Source organism: Tachysurus vachellii, chromosome 12 (genome assembly GCF_030014155.1).
Source record: "Tachysurus vachellii isolate PV-2020 chromosome 12, HZAU_Pvac_v1, whole genome shotgun sequence".
NCBI lineage: Eukaryota > Metazoa > Chordata > Actinopteri > Siluriformes > Bagridae > Tachysurus > Tachysurus vachellii.
In genome coordinates, this window is record NC_083471.1 from 13706423 (window position 1) to 13732840 (window position 26418).

A 26418-nucleotide genomic window follows, 5' to 3' on the forward strand; every position below is an offset into this window, starting at 1 on the left:
TTCTGCAATTTCTGGAGTTTGCTCCTAAGAATTTCACTCACCAAGGCACATGTGCTGTCACTGATGTACATGTGCTGGTGATGTGACAATAAAAGTGACTTGACTTGACTTGACTTGAATAAAGCTTACTACTGACTGGACAGTGATTGTATTTCAGTCTGGGACAGGAACAACACACTGCTGGAAGTGAAATGCTGTGAAACCGGGATGTACTGTAGTGTCACAAAGTCCTCATCTAATTCTGTAAAAAGAGACAGCTGAGTATTTTCATAGAACATATCAAGTCATATAGCAATGCAAAAAAAGGCTTTGCTTTTCATTATTTCAAGAAATATAGTTTGGGTATATATATATTGGGAAATATAGCAAGCTCATCTGCATGCTCGTCGTCCTCATCGGGGTCTCGACCTGACTGCAGTTCGTCGTCGTAACTGACTTGAGTGGGCAAATGCTCACATTCAATGGCATCTGGCACATTGGAGAGGTGTTGTCTTCACGGTTTTCACTATACAGGGCAGATGGCAGACAAGCGTGTATGGCAGTGTTACTCATTGCGCGGCTCGCGAGCCTCCTGCGGCTCGCCAAGCTTTAATATGCGGCTCACATGGCAGTAAATAATACGATGATATGATCATGTGGTTAAAATTTATTTTTCATTTAAATAACATTAAAAACAATCAGGGAAGCATAGAAAAACAGACGTGCTCTATTACAAATAATAATATATATATTTATATATATTATTTGACTCGTCACTGACTCACTGCGTTATGCGCAATAGCCAGTTTTTGGCGGCCTGCCAGAAGCTAGTTTGTGTTTCATGCTAGTTAACAACTTGTGTTTACTGTACACACGGGCTAAAAAATGGATCGATTTCTTATCAAACAATCCTGCGCACAAAATGAACAGCAACAAAGCAATGTGACAGTGACAAAAGAGGTAACTGATGGGGAGCATGCATCATCCGGAACTCGAGTAATTATTGTATTGCAATATTGTACATTGTATTTAAACAGATAAGCTATTTAAGACTAAATAACTTGGCATAATTTGCGGTGAAAGTGGCTCTCCTATTGACTTTGTCCTATCAGTGTGGCTCACATGAAAAAAATAGTGAAGACCACTGGTGTATGGCATCATGTGGGTGAGCGGTTTGCTGATGTCAACGTTGTGGATCAAGTGGCTCATGGTGGCAGTGGGGTTATGGTATGAGCACACATATGTTATGGACAACAAACACTGGTGCATTTTATTGATGACATTTTGAATGCACAGAGATACCATAACAAGATCCTGAGGCCCATTGTTGTGCCATTCATCCAGGACCATCACCTCATTTTGCAGCATGATAATGCACGCCCCCATGTTTCAAGGATCTGTACACAATTCCTGGAAGCTGAAAACATCCCAGTTCTTGCATGGCCAGCATACTCACCGGACATGTCACTCATTGAGCATGTTTGGGATGCTCTGGATCGGCACATATGACAGCGTGTTCCAGTTCCTACTGATATCTAGCAACTTTGCACAGCCATTGAAGAGGAGTGGACCAACATTCCACAGGCCACAATCAACAACCTGATCAACTCTATGCAAAGGAGTTGTGTTGCACTGCGTGAGGCAAGTGGTGGTCACACTGGATACTGACTGGTTTCCGGACCCCCCAATATAGTAAAACTGCACATTTTAGAGTGGCCTTTTATTGTGGCCTTTTTAATCAGCATCTTGATCTGCCACACAGTGAGGTGGATTGATTATCTCGGCAAAGGAGAAGTGCTCAATAACACAGATTTAGACAGATTTGTGAACAATATTTGAGAGAAATAAGCCTTTTGTGTGCATAGAAACTCTGTTCCTTGTGATGTTCTTTTTATTCTATTAGTATATTCTTTATATAAATAGTATATATAAATATGAACCTAAATGTATCTGCTTTTACGTTCAGGAATACATTATATTTTCTCCATATCCTGATAACAAATAAAAGTTCATTTTATAAATCACTTGAAACGTACTAAGATGTAGATTTAGCTTAAAATTAGATATGCAGTATTGTTTGGGTTAAACGTTGTTGTGCCCCCTGATGTTTCACTAAACAGAGCACAAAGTGTAAAATTTTCACTCAGTATTTCATAGTTTTCAAGCAATTTCTGCACTTAGATGTACAATTAGATGTAGGTTTAGCTTAGAATTAGATATGCAGTATTGTTTAAGATTTAAAATATTATGCTCCCTCATATTTTACTAAGCAGAGCAGAGAAATTAACAATTTTCTGTTCCATCTGTTCCACTAAGTATTTCATTGTTTACAAGACAATTCTTTACTTTTTCTTTCTTTCTTTCTTTCTTTCTTTCTTTCTTTCTTTCTTTCTTTCTTTCTTTCTTTCTTATAATTCCATATTGTACTTTACCATTTTTTTCACCAGCATCTATAAAATATATTAGGATGTAGTGGGGGACTGGCTCAGGTCACCTTACCCTCTGCTAGATTCTTAGTTTGCATTCACCTATTGACTTATACACTGTAGATCTCTGTTTGTTTGGCTAGAGTGAACTGAAGTTCTGTAATGAGATGGGATTCCATTCTACCAATTTAGAAGCTTGTACATCTCTCTGTTCCTTGTAATGTTCTTTTTATTCTATTACAATATTTTCTGCCCGTGTAAAAAGAAACCTAAATCTATCTGCTTTTACATTCTGGTATATATTAGACTTTCTCAATATTCTGTGTGGAAAGAGTTCCAGGATCCTAAGCTTGAGATATTGTCTTAAAGGTATTTTAAATGTTCTCCACTTATCTGTGGGAATGAGAGTGAGAATGTAGAAAAACTGGCATCCCATTTAAGGTCAGGTTACGGTTATGTAGGACAGGCTTCATATCCTGAACAGGATAAAGGAGTTACTAAAGATGAAATGTATGGAATATGTGTAGATTTGTCACAATCTGCTGTTTTGATTCAGCTAATTAATTAATACATTATAATCACAGGTCAAAGAAATGGTGAGATAATAAGCCAAATGGTAACACAAACATTTCACTGTGCTTAATTATTTAACCTGTATTAAACACAATGCACACATTTCTTCATTACTATAATAATGTTTATTGCTATTTAGACCCTAACTAATTCTGTATTAATATATGTCAATGGTGTTCCCTATAAATTAGGATTATTAGCAAGTTGGTAATAGAGCTATTTACATTTCCCTAGGACTTTTACTCTGCAAATTAATTCAAGAAATGTATGACTTTTTTATATTTTAGGTTTGTCGATCCCAAAAGATGGGCTGGAATCTCCTTCTTTGGATGGAGAAGTCTGGAGAAATGAATGAATGAATGAATGAATGAATGAATGAATGAATGAATGAATGAATGAAAAACGAATGAGTAAATGAATGAATTAATATAAAAACAGGTTTAAGTAATCTTAGCTGCTGCTGGAATTCCAAGACTGCATGTTAATCAACCCAAAATATCTAAAAGTAATTTAAATTTCATGAACATTCAAATCTGCATATATTAAAAAAGCTAACATATGGGGCATCAGATGACAGTTACAAATCTGTGTAAAGATCAAATTTTCAATGCAAGCAAAAAGTCATTGAAAACAAATAAATGTTGGGTGTGACATAAAGGTTAAAGTTTTTTTAATGCAATTCCATTATTTAACACTTTTAACAATGGGCATTGCCACAAAGCAGATTAACAAAGACCTTGATACGGACTTTATAAGTGTACATTTTTAGTGAAATGTTATTTGCATATTTTATTTAAAACCAGACACTGCATTCTGAACCACTAGGGGGCGACTGCTGCTTCCTCCTTAGCCTTAGTACCTATAGATTTCCCTATACAAGAGTATGTGTCAAGTCAAGTCAGGAAGCTTTTATTGTCATCTCAACCATATATAGCTGACGCAGTACAGGTTTCTCTAGGACCATGGTGCTACACAGAACAAAGACTCAGAACTACATAGAACAACACAGAGTTGTATGCAGAGCCATGCTGTTGGCTTTGCAGATGCAGCGTGTGGTGTAAATGTCCATGATAGACGGAAGAGAGACTTCAATGATCTTCTCAGCTGTTTTCACTATTCACTGAAGTGTCTTCCAATCTGAGATGGTGCAATTCCCAAAACAGGCATTGATGCAGTTGCTCAGGATGCTCTCAATGGCCCCTCTGTAAAAGTGTAAATGGATGCTCTCAGACTTTGTAAGAAGTAGAGATGCTGCTGGGCTTTCTTGGTGATGGAGCTGGTGTTGAGTGACCTGGTAAAGTTCTCCACTAGATGAACACCAAGGAATTTGGTGCTTTTGACAATCTCTGCAGATGATCTGTCAATGTTCAGTGGAGAGTCGCCACTCTGTGCTCTTCTGAAGTCAACAACCATCTCTTTAGTTTTATCAACATTCAGAGACAGGTTGTTGACTCTACACCAGGCAGTTAGCTGTTTCACCTCCTCTCTGTATTCTGACTCATCGTTCTTGCTGATGAGACCCACCACTGCCATGTCATCGGCAAACTTGGTGATATGGTTCAAGCTGTTCATTGCTACACAGTCATCAGTCATCAAAGTGAACAGCAGTGGGCTGAGCACGCAGCCCTGAGGGGCTCCAATGCTCAGTGTGGTGGTGCTGGAAATGTTGTTACCGATCCTGACTGACTGAGGTCTCCCAGTCTGGAGGTCCAGGATCCAGTTGCAGAGGGAGGATCAGCTTCTCAATCAGGTGCTGTTAAATGGTTGTGTTGAGTGCTGAACTAAAGTTTATGAACAGCGATTTCTGAATAATTTTTTTCTCTTAACTTATATATCTGATTTCTCCATGCATTTTAAATTTCCAAACATTGTATGTTTTTTCTATATATTTTAAATAATAATTCTGTTCTGATCCCTTTCCATCTCAGTTACACAGGATACGTATTGGTGTGGTATAATGAATATAAGGATATCTGGGTCTCTGTAGGTTTCTAATGCAGTTTGTTTGAAATGAAATGCTCTCAAACCTTAGCTGTTTCCTGTGGGTAGATTTGTTTCAGTTGCCAGCTACACAGGCTCTTCATATCTCATACATCTGATGGAGAATAGGGTTCATTATGACAGGATATGAGGTATAGTGCTTTTTTTGCTATGAACCCAACAGAATTTACATCAGGCATCGTCAGTCTTATTCACAAAGATGCAATGTGGCTGCGTATGACACTTAAGAGGCAAAGAACAAAAGATAAAAAACAGAAGATAAACAACTGAAATCAGCCATGAACTCTGGTTTGTTGTCGAACCTGTAGCCACACCAACACTTGGAATATAAAACTGGGGACTTTGAGAGGTGGAAAATATACAGAGAAACTGTAGTTAAGTATGAGTATTTTGACAAAATCTAAATCAACACTATTTAAAAAAAAGGGTTCTCTGTGGATTCCTTGCATACGTATCACCTGTCACCTAACTTACTAGAGAAGATCTACTTTTTGAGATCTCTGTTCAAGATTTCCCCTTGTAGTGGATGGCAACATGGGCAGAGTTTGACATTAGAGTCAGGATAAAAAGACAAAATGCTATAAGGAGGGCTATGTTAATGTCTGACTTTCTCTGTTGTATTTGTTCCAGAGTAAGCAATTTAAGATGTCTGACACCAGGTTGTCCATGCACCAGAAAGTGACTTGGAATAATGGGATTAATGAAAAATGAAATATCAAAATGCCATTTATCATAAAGGTGTCTGATTAAAAAACAAATGTTGTTAAACCTTAAGAACCTTTTTTTTGCTCCAACAAAGAACACTATACAAATTAGATCTCTAAAAAAACCAGTCAGCAGTCAGTGCAGGAGATGCCTAAATCAAACATGGCCTCTTAGAGATGGTCCATGCCAAACAGCAAGCGAGTTGCTGGTCCCGGTCTTCAGCTTCAAGAGTGTTCATACTGTATATCCGCTGCATGAACAAATAATCACACAGCTAATTGAGAACAGTACATGTGACAGTTGCATGGTACATGTTACTGTACATACTAACAGGACTGTTATGTGGAGGGAGGAAACAACCCAGCAGTAAACTGCAGCACTAGGGTGGCTGACTGACCTGATAAAAAGGAGGAAATCTAGCTAACCTAACAGATATTGAGAGAGTGTGCAATCAGACTCCATGCTAAACCATGCTAGCAGAATGTATGCACATGTCCACTGGTCTATAGTAGATGGCTGGAAATGTGAACATATGGAGGAGAATGTTATTATAATAGATAATGTAATTATAGCAAATACTGTTTTCATGTATGACTTTGTGACTTTGGTGTAAGTTTTTTTTGCATGCATGAACACAAAGACAAATAGGTATCCAGGTGTTTCTTGATATTCAAAATGGAGACATTCAGTGGACACAAAACCTACAGTGGACAACAAAACACCCTACTTCAAACACTTAAAGTTTGCACTGCAAACTGAAGAGAATTTTACATTTTTTACAATAAGAGCCAGAGAATGCAGGAGGCAGAGTTTGTTGCATTTATATTTATTATTGTCTTTGTACTGTGCTGTGAATTCCAACAGAGATATTACAGTTTTGAATAGACATAAAAACAAATAAATAATTAAATTAATAATTTACTTAAAAAATTTATAACAACATGTTAAGGAATTTAAGCTACAGAGATTTCAACCACGTGTTGAATTGTTCAAGTTCAAGGAATAAACTGTAGTTTTCATGCAACACTGTTCAGGATGTGTAGAACATGAAATGGAGGCATTATTCATAAACCATGAGCATAAATTCTCCAGTACATTTAAAGCCAGACATTTTTGGTCATAATGTCTTTTTGAGTGTACTCTTTTATCCAGCTCTATGGTGTAATTGCAGTCAATCATGTGGAAATTCATAATGAATTGTTCTGCGAAGACTGTGTAGTTGTTTCTCTTTTTTTCACCATGCCATTTCACTGAGCTGAGATATTTCTTGAAGGCACAAACAGACTCCTTGATATTGCTTGATATCCCACTGAGATTTGCTGGACTACACTGATTGACTTTGTTTTTCTGAAAATATAATCACAAATGTTGACAAATGTATCTTTTTTCAGATATTCTTTAAAAAATGTGTAAGATTGCATATAAAATATACTTACGTATGTGTTACACAGGGTATTAGAGTTATAGCTAAGTAAACACCATACAGGAACAGAGGGTAAAACAGGAGTTGTGGCAGAATGAGTTTTCTTAATCAAGTTGCATACAAGAAGGATCATGACATGAACAAAGAGAGTGGATCCTACATAAGGGAACATAACAGTGTTATTATGGATGTACCTTGTAAATTTATTACACAGTTAATACAAGTATTAATACAGAAACACAGTTATTAATTCCTGATTCATGGTGATTATCATAGTTTTATCAATTTAGTAACAAACTTGTTTTTTTCTGTTTGTTTGTTTTTTTAAACTCTAATAATGCCTTAATTATTAATGAAGTCCTTGAAGAGTTTTGTGAAGATTTTTATGCTGTAACATATGTGCTGCTGTTCATCATAATGCCATGTGTTCATAATAAATTTAATCACCTGGCGTCTTAATTCTCAATTCTCAATTCTCTTTTTTGTCCGAAAGTGTTGATTACTTTGAAAAGCAAATTTCTCTAAATTCTCTAAATTTACCAGCAGCTCTGACAGTAGTGTGCTGGCTGCAAGACAATTAATTATCTAAATACCTAAATGCATATGTACCTCGCATTTTTAAAGTCATCTAGTTTTCAAATCGAAGGTAGAATTCACCAACCTGCTACGCGCACCATGTTGCCGAAGTCTCCTATATGCTGATACCTTGTCAGTTGTGTTTTCAGTATCTTTGTATGCATGTTTTCTTATTTATAATCATGTAGGGGGAATACCTGAAGTGAAGGGATGCGCAATGCTTGTGTGAGATAAAAATCTGCTAAAAAAAACTTTCCTTTGCACCATATCAAAGTACTCTGGTGGGAATATGGTTTAATGAGTCAGCAGTAATGTCTTCATTTCACAGTTAGAGAGACCCCAAGACATCATCACCACAAAATCCACCTAGTCTTAGTCTAGGTAGATTTTATAGTCTTGTATATAGTATTAAATAGATCATTTTATAGGTTTATAGATTTGTTTTTCAATTAAAATATTTATCAAAACCAAGATTCTGTATAACATTTAGGACTGTAAGAAATACTGCATCACAGTGTGCTTGCAGAGTTTGCTGTTTGAGTTCTACATTTTTACAAAATATTAGTTCCTGGGTTGATTTTTGGTACCAGCTATTAATCCTTCCTGACATACCACACAGCCAATGGAAGCCAATGTGTGTTGCCTGGCAACCATTCACAACACAACACAGCACAGAGAGAGTCTTTACTGAGAAGAAATGCAGAAGATGTAACCACTATTGAAATTTTACCATAAAAATATAGGAAAAATATCAATCCTTGTCTTTGTTTTGCTCATGAGCCTGATGGACTGTCGCACACTCACGTCAGCCATCGACAAGCTTATTCATGGCCTGTGTTTGGAAAGCTTCCCGTGTGGCAGAGTGAGCTGGGTGAGTGACGTGATCCCTATCATGGCATGTAGTTTAACATATTTACATTTACATTGGCAAAGGTATATACAGTATGTATGTATACTGTATATACCTACATAAAAAATAATATAAAAAAAGAAAATACATTTAAATACAGAAAAATAATACATTTACTAAATATGAATAATCAATTAAAGGTTTAGGGGCACGGTGGCTTAGTGGTTAGCACGTTCGCCTCACACCTCCAGGGTTGGGGGTTCGATTCCCGCCTCAGCCTTGTGTGTGTGGAGTTTGCATGTTCTCCCCGTGCCTCGGGGGTTTCCTCCGGGTACTCCGGTTTCCTCCCCCGGTCCAAAGACATGCATGGTAGGTTGATTGGCATCTCTGGAAAATTGTCCGTAGTGTGTGATTGCGTGAGTGAAGGAGAGTGTGTGTGTGTGCACTCCGTTGGCACTCGGTTGGCACTCCGTCCAGGGTGTATCCTGCCTTGATGCCCGATGACGCCTGAGATAGGCACAGGCTCCCCGTGACCCGAGGTAGTTCGTATAAGTGGTAGAAAATGAATGAATGAATTAAAGGTTTAAGAAGGATCTCATTTGGGAAAGCAACTTAGAAGTCAACATCTTATCCTGATGATCATAAATTTGGCAAGATAAATAATTATATGATAAATGTGTAAATAATTATTTTATACTGTACATGACAAATTCTATAGCATGAAAGTAAAAATAAATATCAATACAACCTGATATAACAATTCTACATTGCTAAATGTACTGTAAAGTTACCACTATATAATACTTAATAATATATTTCCACTATTATTTTAATGAATTTCACTTGTTTTTGTTGATTCTGTGTAAATGTCTTAATGCTCTTTTGTCAAAACAAATGAGCGCTTAAAACAATTTTTATTTCGAAACCTGTGAACAATAACTTACTGTTTATTAGCTTCCTTGCATCTACAGCACAAGTCAATTCAATTCAATTTAATTCAGTTTATTGGTATAGCACTTTTAACAATTCCCATTGTCTCAAAGCTACTACAGAAGTATGGAAACAGAAGAGAGAGAAAAAAGAAATAAATATATAACAATAAGAAGAAAAAATAAGGATAAAAATAAATAAATTAATATATACAATTAAAGTTTAAAATTAATATATTTTAAAATTTACTATTATATATTAATATTAAAATATTAATGTCAAATGTAAAATACTATATATCTAGTCAACTTTAAGAGGCTCTGAAGTCTGGCATGATGACGAGTGCAGAGGTGCACAGATAGAGGAGCAAGACACCCTCCATGACCTGCTTCGATGCCCACTATCATTATGGCATATGGACGCATCATGGAGTCCTCCGGCCTTAGTCTTGAGAGAACTGGCTGTGAAGTCACCAGAGAAACTGAACACCAAATTGATACGTTCATCCTTCACAACTCTACGGATCGTGGATAAAGGGGTGAGTCACGTTTTCAAGTCAACCTAAGAAGCTTCTATTGTCATTTCTCCCAGAGAGACACAAAATAAATATTTAAGTAATACTCTAAACAAATTGGTGCCTTTAATTTCTACACTTTCATCCATCACTTTCTTTCCTTATATTTCCTTATATAAGAAATATAATATATATTCTATACTTATCTTACTGTTCTTATCTTATTGTTTTTATGTATATAAAACTATCTGACTATTTTTATTTAGCAAGGACAGTCATAAAAAGTATTTCACTACATGCTGTATGTGCATGTGTTTGTATGTGGCAAATAAAATTTTAATCCATTTGGGAACCTGGAGCCTATTCTATGGTACCCGGGACACTATGGGGCACTTTAGGACCAGGAGATTGTACATATACTATGAACAAAGATTCCATTCAGCCTACAGGAAATGTCTTTATTATGGAAGAGGACACCCCAAAGCACAAGAAGAACATGCAAACTCCACACACACACACAGGGCAGAGAGTGGAACCAAACCCCCAACCCTGAAGAGTCAAAGCCAGTGTGCTAACAACAAAGCTCCTTTATTTAATGGAAAAAATAATAGTTTTACTGTGGTACTGTGTGTCGCATAGATTCATTCTTTACTATAACTATTAATAATTATAATTTTCTAATATATATTATTATCAGAAAAAATTATTATCGTTCTTCTTTTTTGAAAGTTTGGCTTTTCGAAACGTCACACTTTCAAAACGCACGTATGAGGAAGCACGCATAATTTCATGAAAAACCCACCATCAGATATTCTGTCTTATCAGACATAATTTATCACAAATGAATCTCACTCACCCAAATAAGGCTAGAAAATAAACTCAGCAGTCTTAGTATCAACAGTGTGTCATCTGCAAATAACTGTTAAAAATGGTGCAAAAAGTTGAAACTTTGGATAGCTCTAAGTAAATAATTAAAGTTTGTGTTTCCTACATAATCTGATAATTCTCATAATTTGAGCCATTGATCATTTGGGATTCTCACCACTTGAAAATGATGTTTAATATTAGTGTTTACAACGGTGTTAGTTAGTGTCATAAAAAAGTTTTTTTCCTGATTTGATTAAATTTTTTTGAATAGGTGGTCTCTCAATAAAATAATAGATAAAAGAATAAAATTAAAAACATAAATCAATTATCAAATAGAAATGAAACATGAGAATAATTAAATAAAAACCAAATTCAGATATAACTTTTATACTGAGATTTCTATGCTTCCTTAATTGACAACATTTTACCAGCAATGAAAATTTAAATAAACAAAAAATCTTTTTGTCTAGTTGACTACTTGGTATTCTTTGAAACATTTCCTTTTCATTGACAACCGTAGCCACTGAGGTACCACTGCTCTTGCTTTCTTGTAAATGAGAGCATATTTATTAAAACAAATTTATACAAAGTTTAATGTATTATTTGTACACCTGTTCATAGTTAATAGTGTTTCGTGATCTATGATTTTTTTAACTTTGGATATGGTTTAAAGGGCATGGTGGCTTAATGACTAACACGTTTGCCTCACACCTCCAGGGTTTGGGGTTCAAATCCTTCCTCCATACTCTTGTTTACTCTCCCAGTCCAAAGATATGCAGTCTAAATTGTCAGATGTGTGTGAAGGGGTGTGTTGTAATGGACTGGCAACCTGCCCTGGGTGTCCACCGCCTTGTGCCCCGAGCCCTCTGGGATAAATGCTTCCTTCAACCCTGTGTAGGATACTGTAAATGCTAGAGAAGTGGATTGATGGATATGATTGTGGATTTGTCTATTAATTATGTAAACGTTTTCTTTTTTTCTAAAAATGATCTAGTACAAGTTTTCTAGATTTTGAATCCGAATGGCAAATGATTATGCTACAGCTGTGTGATGCTGTGTGTAAAATTCCAGTTACTATACAGTGTACCATCATGACCTACATCAAAAATTGTCTACGTAGAACAATGGCTAGATCTTTGTTTCCACACTCAGTATGTTTAAAAGTACAGTATATTTAAATCCTTATAAATTACTTAATTACATCTTACATAATTAAAATATAAACGATACACATCCAATCATTCAGACATCTAACATTTTTCCACAATTTCACAGTAAGTGCATGTCGTTCTTGTAGCAGGATCTCCTGCGTTCCACATCTTGGATTAAGTGTTATGCTAAAAATGTTGAGATCCAAATCAAATTTTAATAAGATGGAAGTTATGAAATACCATCAAGGGAAACTCCGAAACTTACCCACACAGGATACATGAGTGTCAAAGCACTGCTGATCCATTTATGTGTAACATTTTCCTTATTGCTAATTGTACCAGTCATGTCTGCAGTGTTTCCTATACACTTAAATCTGATGTCAAGATAATTATTGAAGTCAGTTTTCTAGATTTTATCAGTTAGTTTGAATGTGTGTTTTGCCACTGGGTGAAATATATTAATAAACTCGTGTGGGTGGTTTACTGGTGAGGGGAGTTGTAGCGTTTTATTAATTACTTTATCTCAATACAAATGCCTATAATTTCTATATTACTCTGAAATGTGGACGTTTTATATCCATTTCTAAGTGAAATCTGTCATTTTTATTGTTATTTGAATTTGTTCAAAGCATAAGTTTTTGCTGAAACGTTTTATTTATTGAGTAATCGTTCTGTTTTAGGTCTCGGTTATTGACGAGGGATTGTTGATGTTCAGTTTTCTGGAAGAGCTCATATTAACTGTTAACAACATCACTAAGGTTCCTTCAAAGAACCTTCCAAAGACACTTAAGGTAAGGAACTATTGGACTTCTTCAAGGGATATATTGATATATGTTTCCTTCATAAACATCCGAGACTGGACCCAGTAGCTTTTGCTCACATTCTTAGTCAACATCCTGCACAAGTTAGCTTATAAAAAACAAAACCAGAGCACCTTTTGTTATTTATATACACTGCTCAAAAAAATAAAGGGAACACTTAAGCAACACATCCTAGATCTGAATGAATGGAATAGTCTTATTTAATACTTTGTTCTTTACATAGTTGAATGTGCTGACAACAAAATCACACAAAAATTATCAATGAAAATCAAATTTATTAACCCACGGAGGTCTGGATTTGGAGTCACACTCAAAATTGAAGTTGAAAAAAACACACTACAGGCTGATCCAACTTTGATGTAATGTCCTTAAAACAAGTCAAAATGAGGCTCAGTAGTGTGTGTGGCCTCCACGTGCCTGTATGACCTCCCTATAATGCCTGGGCATGCTCCTGATGAGGTGGCGGGAGGTCCCCTGAGGGATCTCCTCCTAGACCTGGACTAAAGCATCTGCCAACTCCTGGACAGTCTGTGGTGCAACGTGGTGTTGGTGGATGGAGCGAGACATGATGTCCCAGATGTGCTCAATTGGATTCAGGTCTGGGGAACGGGCAGGCCAGTCCATAGCATCAATGCCTTCGTCTTGCAGGAACTACTGACCACTGCCTGATTGTGGACTGTGTATATAACCCTGTGTGTGTTATTTTAATTTTCACTAATACCTCACTATGGGTATGTATTATGTAATTTTGATTTCTGCAGCTTTGGATGCATTTAAGAAGTATAGTTTTAATTGTGTGCTAATAAATAAACTTCTTTTATTTATTCTATTTGGCTATTTATTATATTGGTCCTTTTTTTTTTTTATTATAGTTCCTTGGAATAATCTTGCTGAAACCTGAATGAGAATGCTAACTGATGTGAATAATAATAAAATGATTATTTCGTTTGATCCATTTAAAGGTTCTTGAACTTTATGGCAATCGGATTTCCACTCTCAAGAGTCTGGTCACAGACCTTCCTCCTTATCTCCTGCATTTAGGCATTGGTAACAACTTTCTTGGTTCTCCTGAAGACCTCCAATGTTTTACTGCTGATCTTTGGTAAGGGCTTGACCACATGAAATGTTTTTACATCTCTGTTTTTTTTTTTGTTTGTTTGTTTGTTTTACAAAAAACACAATACACTTAATTTACTCTGAGTGTAAACAACACACATTTAGCTAAGGCTGCATTATCCAGGACTTTGCATGAATTCCTTATTGTGAGAAATGTTTCTGGTCTTATACAGTAAAAACCACAACCTGCAAAAAGAAAATATCAGAAAAAACTGTCTTATTTGGATAGCTTAAAGATCACACTTGATGAAAATGTTCATATGTGTCAGTGAACGCGGGATAAAAACGGACCCAAACGCAGGACAGCTTAACAAAAACGGGGATTTAATAAATTAAAGAAACACGAAACAGGACACAGACATGACGACGACAGGAGACACTAGGATTCCGCGCTGCACGAAGCAACGCGGCTCAATTAAATAATACAAATAATCATTATACACAAGGGACAGGTGTGCAGAGGCGGGGCAGAAAAGACAAGGGCAGGGCAGACACGTGAACATGAAACATAAACAAAAGGCACATGGCCAAAGTCCAGGCAGAGTCCTGACAATATGTCTCATTCAGTGGATACAGAATGCTATAGACTAAATACTAAAGCTTGAATAGCTGAATACTATAGATTAAAAGTTAGATTTAAAACTTGATTGTACAAGACAAGTGACTCTGATGCTCATACTGAAGACCTTTTTCAACACTCTCATTTCTTATTACTATTATGCATCATTAATGTCACCCAGATGAGGAAGCATTCTATTTTGTGTCTGGTTTCTCACAAGATTTCTTCCTCATGTCATCTCAGGGAGTTTGATATAAAAGACTGATCTGTAGATTATATATTTACATAATTCACCTGAACAGATTTTTGACAAAGGCTTGGTAAGTGATCCATATTTGCTCTTGTGTATTTCTTTCTGCTTCACTTCCTGTACTTTAAAATGGTGTAATCTCATTTGGTCTGTCAAGGCCTCAGCTGATGTCCCTTGACTTGAGTTGGTCTGGATATACAAAACAGTATGGTCTTGTGGATGTACTCTCGCGACTGCCTCGCCTACGGAGTTTAGTTCTAGAGGGAAATCCTCTAACCCTAACCACTTTGTACCCGGGCTTTACACTGGACAGCTTAGTGCATTTGCTCTACCTAGACGGAAATCAAGTAACACCAGATGACCGACATCGCTTCAGTGGCCTTGCCCAACTCGGAGGTAATATTATTATTTTTTCCCAAGGGTCAGTAAGACTGTAAGCAACTTGTGTGCCTCAATAATAAATAAAACTTATAATATACTTACTTATAATAATAATAAAATATAAATTGTATTTCCCTAACAATCAGTGTATCCTATGAGACCTAATGAGAAGTTCACAGTCAAAGCATTTATAAAATCTTGAAAAAATGTTCCAACATTATAGGTTTAATTTAATTAGAGGATCCTTTTTTAAAAGAGGCTGTCTGGTAAAATATAAAAAGATCTTTACATCTCAACAAAGATATGTTTAAGCCTAGAAATAAATATTGGTCTTATAGCATCTAGATATTATATCTGTTCAATTTAAAATGTATTTCAAATGCTTTGTTTATTTTCAACAAATATTATATTAGTTTAATTCTAATAAATGTTGGTTGTGCAATTAACCAGCTGTAATGCATCATCAGTAGTAATGTTGTTGTCCCCTGGAGTTTTTTAAACTGGTGGCTCTACATCAATTTGTTCAATTTCAATTGTTCAATTTGGAAAGGGCTCTGGATCCTCTACCACCGTGAACATGAAAAAGCTCTTACTGATGTTGATACTGCTGCTGCTGCTGATGACGATAATGAAGATGTTTTACTTTTTCCATTTCAAGCCTCAATCTCTGAGGAAGCGGAGGTGACTGTGTGTGTTAAGAAGATGAAGGGTGTTCCTAACTTTGCTTTGCAGCCAGATGGCAGTGCAGTTGAATTCCCCCTGGTTAGCTACAGCTACTCCGTCTCTTATGAATTTCTTGATGAAGCTCAGTTCCAGAAAAGTGTAAGCAAACTTCAGTGTGAATTTTAGTCATAATTTAAGGCTTATGTTCAGAGCTGTTACATACATGCATTGTCGATTTAATTCTAAAACGCATCTGTGTTCAGACCTCAGACAAGCATTATAGATGTTCTACAAGCATTATAGATGTTCTACAAACATGCAGGAGTATGGAGTGTTTAGATTTAGTTTTTGGAGTAATGGAGTTTAGTCCAAAAAGAGAGGAACAGCATCCAAGCTTACTGTAATGACAATGTCAGGCTGAAATGGATGATTTGGGCTGTACGCTCCAAAAATATGGAATGCCAATGCCAATACATAAATACGACAAAAATAATTAATAGCATGGACACATTAATGTTCAGCATTAAAGTACCTTAGGAATGATTTATTTACGGACAAAGTTATGAATTAACTCAAAGTGAACTTGAAATATAGGAGAACGCTTGGTCAGATTTTCCTTCACACTGTTGGTATCTTTGCTTTGGAGGAGATTTGATCTGACACCTAAAAATACCAATTTAAAATCATGACAAAATAGCTTACATATCGCACACATGATTTCGTGACTTGAGTGAATGTCAGTGTGCTTTGGCTTTGTGAAATAATAAAATAAAAATATTAAGAGATGTTAGAAAATGTGCCATTTTAGAAGCTGACACATACTAAGGGTAAAGTCCATATAGTTAAATAATACCAAATTTGGAGTGATATTACTAGGACTATTCATGACATTTTCGCATTCATGAATTATTGTATTAGTCCATATTTATTGTTATTTTTTGTATTTTTTCTTAATTTTATATAATATTACATTTTGGCAGAAAAGAAAAAAAATTGTTACAGTATTTACAGTATTTGGCAGATGCTCTTATCCAAAGCAACTTACATTTTTCTCATTTAAACACAACAAAAAACAAGAAAAAAACTGCCAGTGTGTTGACTTTATAGTCAGCATTTTCTATCCCCAAATTCTATCAGGCAAAAAGGCATATGCTTATGTTTTAATATAAGGGTATACATATTATTGAACATATTTGATTTCTACACAGTACAGTAGGGCAATATACTGCATGCTGAAAAATCCTCTTGATGAGTAACTTTGAAAGTGAATTTTCACAGCAGATTCATGCTGATTGCCAAACATTGGAAAATACCCCACAGAATTTACAAGAGAATAGGAGCATAACACCAAGTCCATGGATGCCATCAGATGATCAAAATCTTATAAAAGGTAGATTATAAAAGTTTATTATTTATCATTATATACATTCAATACAATAATCATAACCACAAATCCTAAATATAAAAGTATTTCTAAAAAAATATAAAATGTTTATATATATTTCATCTGAACTTTGTAATATACAGCATTAACTGTTGTTTATCTTATTTTACCTCCTTTTCCCAGTAGCCAAAAATTAATGTCCATGTTCAGCATTGAATATCAGTTGTGGTTGAAAATCATATAAAATATAAACCTAGACACTCAGAGCTTTAAGAATTTGTAGTGTGTCAGAAGTATTTCTGTTTTACCAGACGATTTCCCTCTTGCTTACATAATAGATTGTTAGTCTCCTGGTAAAAAGGGTTAATAATGTTTATTGGATATTAGGATAATAACTGAAGCATATATTAATGTCACTCTTAAACATTTCACTCTGGAGTTGAAAGAAACAGCCATTTTGAGCACATGTGAAAACATTTTTAAAAGCTAGGCCAGTTCATTATCTCACAATAGCTAAAAAATTATGTACAGAATAATAAAAAAACATAATACAGAATGTGAAAAAACCCCAAATATCTATACTACACTACTACTATATCAGCTTAATAATGAATGCATTTTTTTTTTGGGTTTAGTTTTGCTTTTGAGAAAGCTTTAGCCTGCATTCCCAATAGCTCCCAACTGACCATCATAACAGACTGATTGTTTTTTTGACTGATGAACAATACAAAAAGTCTTCTAAATGCTGTAAATGCTGTCTGCTAAATGCTGTAAATGTAAATGTAAGTCTTAGTTAACCTTTTGTCTCTGTCTGTCTCTGTAAGCCTTCAGCATTCCTGTTGCTATGAACTGGACATCACAGCAAGAGTGGGCTGAAGTAATCAACTTTAATTATACATGTGTACACCGCATCAGAGACCTGAGAGCTCTCAAGAACTTTATTCTCCGAGGCCTTTGGCTCACTGTGGAAGAGCAGAAGGTTTGAATTTTTTTAAATAAATGGGCTTCATTTAATGTGTACCTAAATTGTGCCTTTATAACACATTCATGAGCACACCATATATCTTTTGTAAATAAATGATAAAGGATATATAAGTTTATGCCAATACTGTGATAAACAGAAATTTATTGTATTAAGGAAGTTTGTCTTTAGACTTTCTTTGAAACACTGCTATTTATTTAGGTGATATATGGTCTTCCTTATGTACATTTAAATGTAAATATTTTATGCGTTTAGTGATACTGGTGTTACTTTGCTGATTAGTGTTATTCCTGGGAAAGGTTTGTGCACTGCTCTGACATTGAAGCATGATGTTGTTAGCACAGTTAACAGATCTGTTTAGTCATGTTTATAAAACACTAACAACAAACATGACTAGAACCTTTCTTGGGCCAGTGTTTCCAGTGTGTACTTGTCTACCAACCGCTACACTTTTCATGTTTTTGATTGTATAAACCTCCAGTGTGGGTATCCTTACATAAAGTTGTAATAATAATACATATTCTAGAATATGTTCACATCTAAATCCTTTGATCAGGTTGTGTAATTTATATTTGTTTTATATTTTTATATTTTTGTCAAATCAGTGAAATGTAAAATAGACCTCTTATTTAGGTAGTAGCGTATACGAAGATATAAGGGCATAAGATGTGATTAATTTATCTGGAATTGAAGTTTAGATCATTAGACTATTTAGAACATTAACACTTTTAATGATGTATATAGGTTTTGTCCTGGCCTGCACCCAATGCTGAAAACACTGGAATCAAAGCATCAGCAAACAAGAAAGAAAAAGAGGTATAGTAGTGTTCTCTATAAAGGAGCCTTTAACAGTAGATCATAGGCCATTTTCATCACGTATCATTCATTTATCTTTATCTATCCGCACACACACACACACACACACACACACACACACACACATTTGCACAATCACAACTGAGATTAGTCAATCCACCTACAATGCTACTTCCTGTACCACTCTAAATAATCATCCTTATGAAATAATGCTTTGTAGAAAATACATTTACATTAGTTTTTTATTTGCTTTGTTCATGTTTTGTAGGTCAAAATAGCAGGAACAAAATCAAAAGATAAGAAGAAAAAAAAAGAGTCAGAGCTCAAGCTGATACATGAACAGCCTATAAAGCAAACCCTCGGGTCAGTACATGTAAAGCTGAAAGATCTGTTGGTCAGAAAGTATCAAATTGAAGTGGAGTGTGACTTTGGGGTGCAGCATTCAGGTCAAGCCATCATCTCAGCAGTCACCCAGATAAAGGTATGTTATTAACTCTCCAAACTATTTAATGTATAGATGCATGTCTACTTTGTCACTTGTTGTTCTAGGAAATTCTAATTCAAATTAGTTTTCTTGTTTGCTTGTTTCTTTTGCGATTACAAATAGCAGATTTGTCACCTCATGTCTATGGCTTCACATAGTCTATAAAAGTTTCCTGCCATGGACACCTGATTTTCTGTGAAAGTCAGACAGCAAACATAAGATGGCTGATGTCCATAAGGGTTTTTTTTTTTACATTTTAAATAATTTGCATTAAAGCAGAGTAAAAAAGAACCGTGCATTTGTATGGTAGCCAGAGAAACATTTAATAGGACAAAAATCCAAGCACTTTTAGCAGGAAGGCAAAAGTGCATCAAAGTACAGTACAAAATACAAAAACTAATGTCCAAACTGCTTTTTCTTTCATAATGATATTGTCTTCCACAGGAGAAAAGTATGAAACCTAAAGAAGAAAACAAGAAAGATAAGATACTAAAGCCAACTTCATCAAAAGGTGATAAATATATGATACTGAAATTATGCACACTAGTTTATATTTTGGAAAGGTTTCTTGACCTACATACCCAGGGAATCCCCCTCCTGATACACTATGTAAATGCAGGATTTTTTAAGTGAGATATCTGATTATGAGTGTAACCCCAATAGAGAATAATTTATTAACACCTTGAACATCAGTGGATAACTTTAATAACCAAAGACTGTTTGTATGAGTGGACAACATTAAACCACCCATTTCCGTTGTTCTTGTTGCGGGTGTGGTCAAAATGAGAATGGCCATCAACAAAAAAATAGAGACAAAGCATGCACAGTAGCATGGGCAGCAAGTCCACCTCTCACCAGTGTAGTGAAGACCAAAGCACATCCACATGTAATAAATGCTCTAAAGAAATGAAATATCTAAATGGCACATTGATTATGTCAAAGTAAGTGCAGCACTCTTAATTCATATATAATCTGTAATTAGATATTTACATCATTTGGCAGATGCCCTTATACATGTATCACATTTTTATACAAATGACAATTAATGGCCCAGCACTGACGTTTGGTGGATGTGGAATTCAAACAAACAACCGTCTGTTCAGTAGCTCACCGTTGTTGGGATGGTTGTTGTTGCAGCACGGACTGTATTAAGTGTGACACCAGTCGTCTCATGTTGTTTACATCTGAGAGTACAGACCGGGTTTGTTGTGTTCAATAAAACTAAGTGTACGCAACTATATTGGCGTTAACCGTCCATTCTATTTATAATAGAGGATAGAATGAAACAACCGTCTTAACTATTAAGCTACCACTCCCTATTTTATTTATTTCACAGACTTTACATTGAGCTACCATAACTAGCTAGCTGATGTTTTACATCATTTAATCAAGTAACTAACGTAAGATAGCTGAAAACATAACAGTAGTCAACATTTACAGTCAGCACAAAATCTTTAAGGAAAAACACACTACTCTGATCTTTTATCTAGCTCTAATCATCTAAAGAATGTTTTCTAATGTCATAGTCAATAAATTATTATTGATATCAGGACCTTGCTCAGACAAACCTATTGGAACAACTGCTGATGGTCAGGTAGAACAGTTCATAGCAGAACAAGGTATGGCTTTGGACACAGAACTATGCTCAGCTTTTGAATGTAACATGTCCATGAGGCTTGATTGTCATAACCTGGACCTATAAATGACCTCATCAACCTCGCCTTTTACATTTTTATCAACAAATAACTCTTATAAAAACGCATTTATTTTGAGCAAAACTACTGGGGAAGATATAAAGAACAATTAAATTTGAACAGAACATTAATTAAAGGAGATTTGTTAGCCTCAGTCTCCATTCACTAACATGGGAATGTTCTGCAGCCACTAGAGGGCCTCAGAATCATATTGACTCCCTGCAATGACGCCCATTCATACGGTCTTTGAGCTGGATGAACGCAATGCACGGTGGGTATTGTAGTGTTTTAATGGGAAGAAACTTATTAGAATTTCAGCATGTAAAACATTCATTCATTTTCTACCGCTTATCCGAACTACCTCGGGTCACGGGGAGCCTGTGCCTATCTCAGGCGTCATTGGGCATCAAGGCAGGATACACCCTGGACGGAGTGCCAACCCATCGCAGGGCACACACACTCTCATTCACTCACGCAATCACATACTACGGACAATTTTTCCAGAGATGCCAATCAACCTACCATGCATGTCTTTGGACCGGGGGAGGAAACCGGAGTACCCGGAGGAAACCCCCGAGGCACGGGAACAACATGCAAACTCCACACACACAAGGCGGGAATCGAACCCCCATCCCTGAAGGTGTAAGGCAAACGTGCTAACTACTAAGCCACCCTGCCCCCCGCATGTAAAACAAGTTAAAGAAATTAAGAATTGAGTGCTATACACAAATATTTGTGCAATAAACACAACCTTGAATTGGTGAACGAGCTAATAAAATGTTCTACTTTTAAAATGAAACAGATATATATAATTATCAGAGGTGGGTAGAGTATCCAAAATCTGTACTCAAGTAAAAGTACAAGTACTTATGGAAATATTTACTCAAGTAAGAGTAAAAGTAACAATCTTAATAGTTACTTGAGTAAGAGTAAAAAAGTATCCGATGAAAAAACTACTCAAGTAGTTAGTTACTCAGTTACTGAGCTTCCACTGGGACCCTTTCAAGTATGCCCGCAGCCTATTGGAAGAGAAAAAAACTGGGACTCTGCATATTACCAAGCAGGAGCTGGAAAACTACACCAGAACCCAGAGCAGAGACAGCCTCCGTGAAAGTCCTACAGTCCTGAAATTGCTGTGGAGGCTAATGTGCGTTGCTTGGAAAACCAATGCCATTCCTACAGCATGGTGAAGGGCAATCACTGTATTCATCCCAAAAGAGAAAGACTCCTGCAACATCAACCAATTCAGATTCAGACAGCCAAGCGCAATAAATCAGATCTCCATGTCGTGTGGTTAGAGCTCGCAAACGCATATGGGTCTGTCCCACACCAGCTCATCAGGTTTGCCCTCAACTTCTTCCATACTCCACCATGTATTCAGAGTATCATAACCAACTACTTCAACAACCTCCAAGTCTGCTACGCAAACTCAGAATTTATTACTGGGTGGCAGCAAGTGGAAAAAGGAATAGCCATGGGATGCTCCATCTCTCCCATACTCTTCACAACAGCTTTTGAGGTTATTCTTATTGGAGGAAGACAGTCAGTCCGAGGAGTCAGATCCCCATCAGGTCAACGACTCCCCCGCTACGGAGCTACATGGATGACGTCACCACTCTACTTCAGACGGCGGCATGTACCAACAGGCTGCTGAAAAGGCTCGAAGACTTGCTCTCATGGGCCAGGATGAAGATAAAACCATCCAAGTCACGTAGTCTTTCCATCCGAAAAGGAGTCAGGAAAGACAACATCGCCTTCTCTGTGAGTGGTGAGAAGATCCCATGCTTGATAGACCAACCAGTGAAAAGCCTGGGAAGGCTCTACACTGCCGACCTATCAATCAAACACGTGGCTTCCTCTGTAGTCACACAACTAACTGGTGGCTTAAAGAAGATAGACGAAAGCCCTCTACCAGGCAAATTCAAGATCTGGTGCTACCAGTTCACTTTATACTATCGCTTGCTGTGGCCCTTGAAATTATGTGAGATCACCTCATCGACAGTCCTGAAGATGGACACAAAGGCAAATAATTACATCCGGAAGTGGCTTGGCCTTCCCCGATGCCTGTCCACTTCAGCTCTGTTTGGGAAGAACATCCTGAGGCTTCCGAAGAAAACCATCAGCTTGGGTTACAAACTGGAAAAGGTGAGGCTGCTCTTCGAGCTGAAAGACTCTCCCGACACAGTAGTACAAAATGCCAATGCCCAAGTTCGTACCGGAAGGAAATGGGATGCGCAGCAAGCGGTGAATCAGGCTATAACTCGTCTGAAACACCATGAAATAGTGGGATTGACACAGCATGGCAGAGCAGGCTTCGGATGGATAACATCAAACAGTATGTGGTCCAAAGCCACAAAGAAAGAGAGGAAAAGTCTGATTGTCCAGGAGATTATGAAGGAGGAAGGCGAAAGCTATAGGGTCAAAGCTGTGAGTCAATCCCAGCAAGGGAAATGGACAACCTGGGAGGCCGTAACCGATAGGACCATCACCTGGGCCGACTTGTGGAAGCTGCCCCAAGCGAGGCTAAGCTTCTTGATCAGGACCACGTATGATACCCTCCCAAGCCCCCAGAACCTACACCGCTGGTACGGCACAGAAGATTGTTGCCAGCTTTGCGGCCACCAGAGTCCCAGCCTTCAACACATCCTCTCTGGCTGCAAGACTGCTGTGACCCAGGGCCGGTATGGATGGCGCCACGACCGCATCCTGCGAAAGCTAGCAGAGGTAATTGAAGCACGTAGACTCGAAGCGAATAAAGCCAGCATGACAACATCATACAAGTCCATCCAATTCGTTAACCAAGGGGGAGAGGCGCTAAGCAGCTTTGTGTGGGAGAGGTCCCTCTTGTCATCAGGAGGTGAGTGGGACCTGAGAGCCGATCTTGGTCGCCAATTGAAGTTCCCACAGCAGATTGCCATAACATCCCTCCGACCCGACATTGTAATCTGGCCCACCACCACGAAGACTGTCATCATGGCCGAACTAACTGTGCCATGGGAAGACGGGATGGAGGCAGCATTTGAGAGGAAAAGGGAGAAGTATGCAGAGCTTGCATCCGCATGCACACAAGCTGGGTGGAGAGCATATATCTTTCCATTGGAGGTTAGTTGCAGGGGCTTCACCGGAACCTCCACGCAGCGTTTCCTTAAGACTCTCGGTGTCAGAGGCACCAAGCTGCAGAAGGCCCTGAAAGACCTGGCAGAGGAGGCAGAGCAGGGGAGCTTTTGGCTCTGGCTATGCAGAAAAGACAAGGCTTGGGGGAAGGATGGATCCTAGGGCAGCTGCAGGGGGTGGCAGAGAGACGTCCCTGCCACTGCTCCACCACCTAGAGATGTTCCGGGATTAAAGGAGCGAAACATCAATCATGGGTGGCTCCCGGCTGATGACCCTGCAGCTGCCTACCCGGCACTGGTGGAGGTGCGTCTGGCAGAAAAGCCTTGCAGGTAGCCTTACTTGTGCGTATATATCTAACTAGTTACTTCTCATCTGATTGATATGAAGCAAAAACCCTGATTTTCAAACTACTTGGAGAGCTTTCACACACCTCTCCTTAAAAGTCTCTTTATTCTGTATATTCTACACATATATATATATATATGTGTATATATATACATATATATATATATATATATATATATATATATATATATATATATATATATATATATATATATATATATATATATATATAATGTGATTAATGGTTTAATGATGTAAATGAATGATGTGCTGGGCTAACCTGCTCTTCCTTTTAAGATTAATTTACTTTATTCTTACATTTGTTACATTTTATAAGTAAGTACATGGATTCTTTAGGTAGGGATGAAACAAAATATAATCCCATTTTTATTTTGTATATGTTCTACACTTTAGTGAAAAAAAACAAACTTAAGTGAGATGTCAGGATTTGCGTATAAATGCAAAACGTCTTACAGCATGCAATTCAATTTATTTTGTGGAACATGGATATGAAAATGCAGACGCTTATAATGAAAGTTTGTTCATGAACGTGTTGTTTGTAGGGTTCACAGGATTGCATGAGAGCGTATATGAGGGAAAACATTCAGACAGTGTGTGAAATGTAGTATTACGTTAAGGTCAAAGTGCCCATAGTTACCAAATTACCATCAAATAAGCATAATTTTGACACTTACCGCTACGTGTTTTTTTAGGTTGGAGCTGGAATTCTTGTAAGCTGCGATGTCTGTTTGTTTTGGTGCACACAGAATGCATCGCATTATAAAGCTATTATTTTTTGCATCTTGGAGTGAAAATATAGAATTAATTTGAGGCCACGGGTGATCTCGTCTTCCTCTGCTTCAGCCATCATCTTCCAACTAAAGGCGCCTACTCTCACGAAGCAGCCTCTCCAATGTCTCACGAGACTTGTCATATAAACTAATTATTATTTATTAAATCTCATATTTATTACCATTTGAGTAACGGAGGAATGCCGCCGATTGTAGCGAAGTAAAAGTAAAGTTTTTCCACTAAAAATCTTTTACTTGAGTAAAAGTACGCATCTTTAATTATACTCAAAAAGTACAAGTTACCCAAAAAATGTACTCAAGTAAATGTAACGAAGTAAATGTAATTCGTTACTACCCACCTCTGATAATTATAGATATAGATATATATAATTTATATAGGTGCTCTGTTTCCAAAAGGTTCATACAGAATAAAATGAATTCAGTTACACCACAGAGTTAATAAAGTCTAGATCTTCCAAAACATTGTCAGTTGTTGTCCCTCAGAATTAAACTATAAAAATCTCATCCCATTTGGGTGTTCTTTCCATTTTTGTAGATATTCTCTTGTGTCTTTTCATAGGGAAAGAAAAAGAATGTAATGAGGTTGTGCCTGATGTCTCCGCTGATGAAAACAACCCTTCCGAGATGGAGCCTCTAACTGTGGAGTTCAGCATCCGGTTGGACAAAAAAACCTCAGTATCACGACAATTTATCTAAACTCGACAAAAGAGGCCTTTATGCAGTGAAGGCCACATATCATTCAGCAGTGGATTTTTCATCACCCATGTGTGTAGCTGTATTGTATACTGAAATCATTTTAAATAAACAAATAAACAGTTTTCAGGCACAAATTCAGATGACAGGACAACGTAGCCTGCCTGCATGGATTTTCACTGGGTTCTCTGCTTTGCCCCATCATTGCATTTCCTCCACAGAACCAGTTTTCCTGGGATATAAATAAATGTATATTTATAAAATAAAAGTATTTACTGAAGATTAATAAATGAATTAAATATCAGCTAC

The 26418-nt window shown here is 36.9% G+C and overlaps 1 protein-coding gene across 1 annotated transcript; it reads left to right on the forward strand.

The window, feature by feature from the left end:
• Positions 1–9878: 9878 nt before the first annotated feature.
• Positions 9879–26314, forward strand: LOC132854300 (leucine-rich repeat-containing protein 43-like). The gene is made up of 11 exons (XM_060882594.1): positions 9879–10001; positions 12676–12786; positions 13779–13918; positions 14899–15137; positions 15781–15944; positions 17064–17175; positions 17994–18148; positions 18896–18967; positions 19236–19448; positions 19896–19962; positions 25976–26314. Exons 1-11 carry the CDS (start codon positions 9879–9881, stop codon positions 26110–26112), a joined length of 1533 nt encoding a protein of 510 aa, XP_060738577.1. The 3' UTR covers positions 26113–26314.
• Positions 26315–26418: the final 104 nt, after the last annotated feature.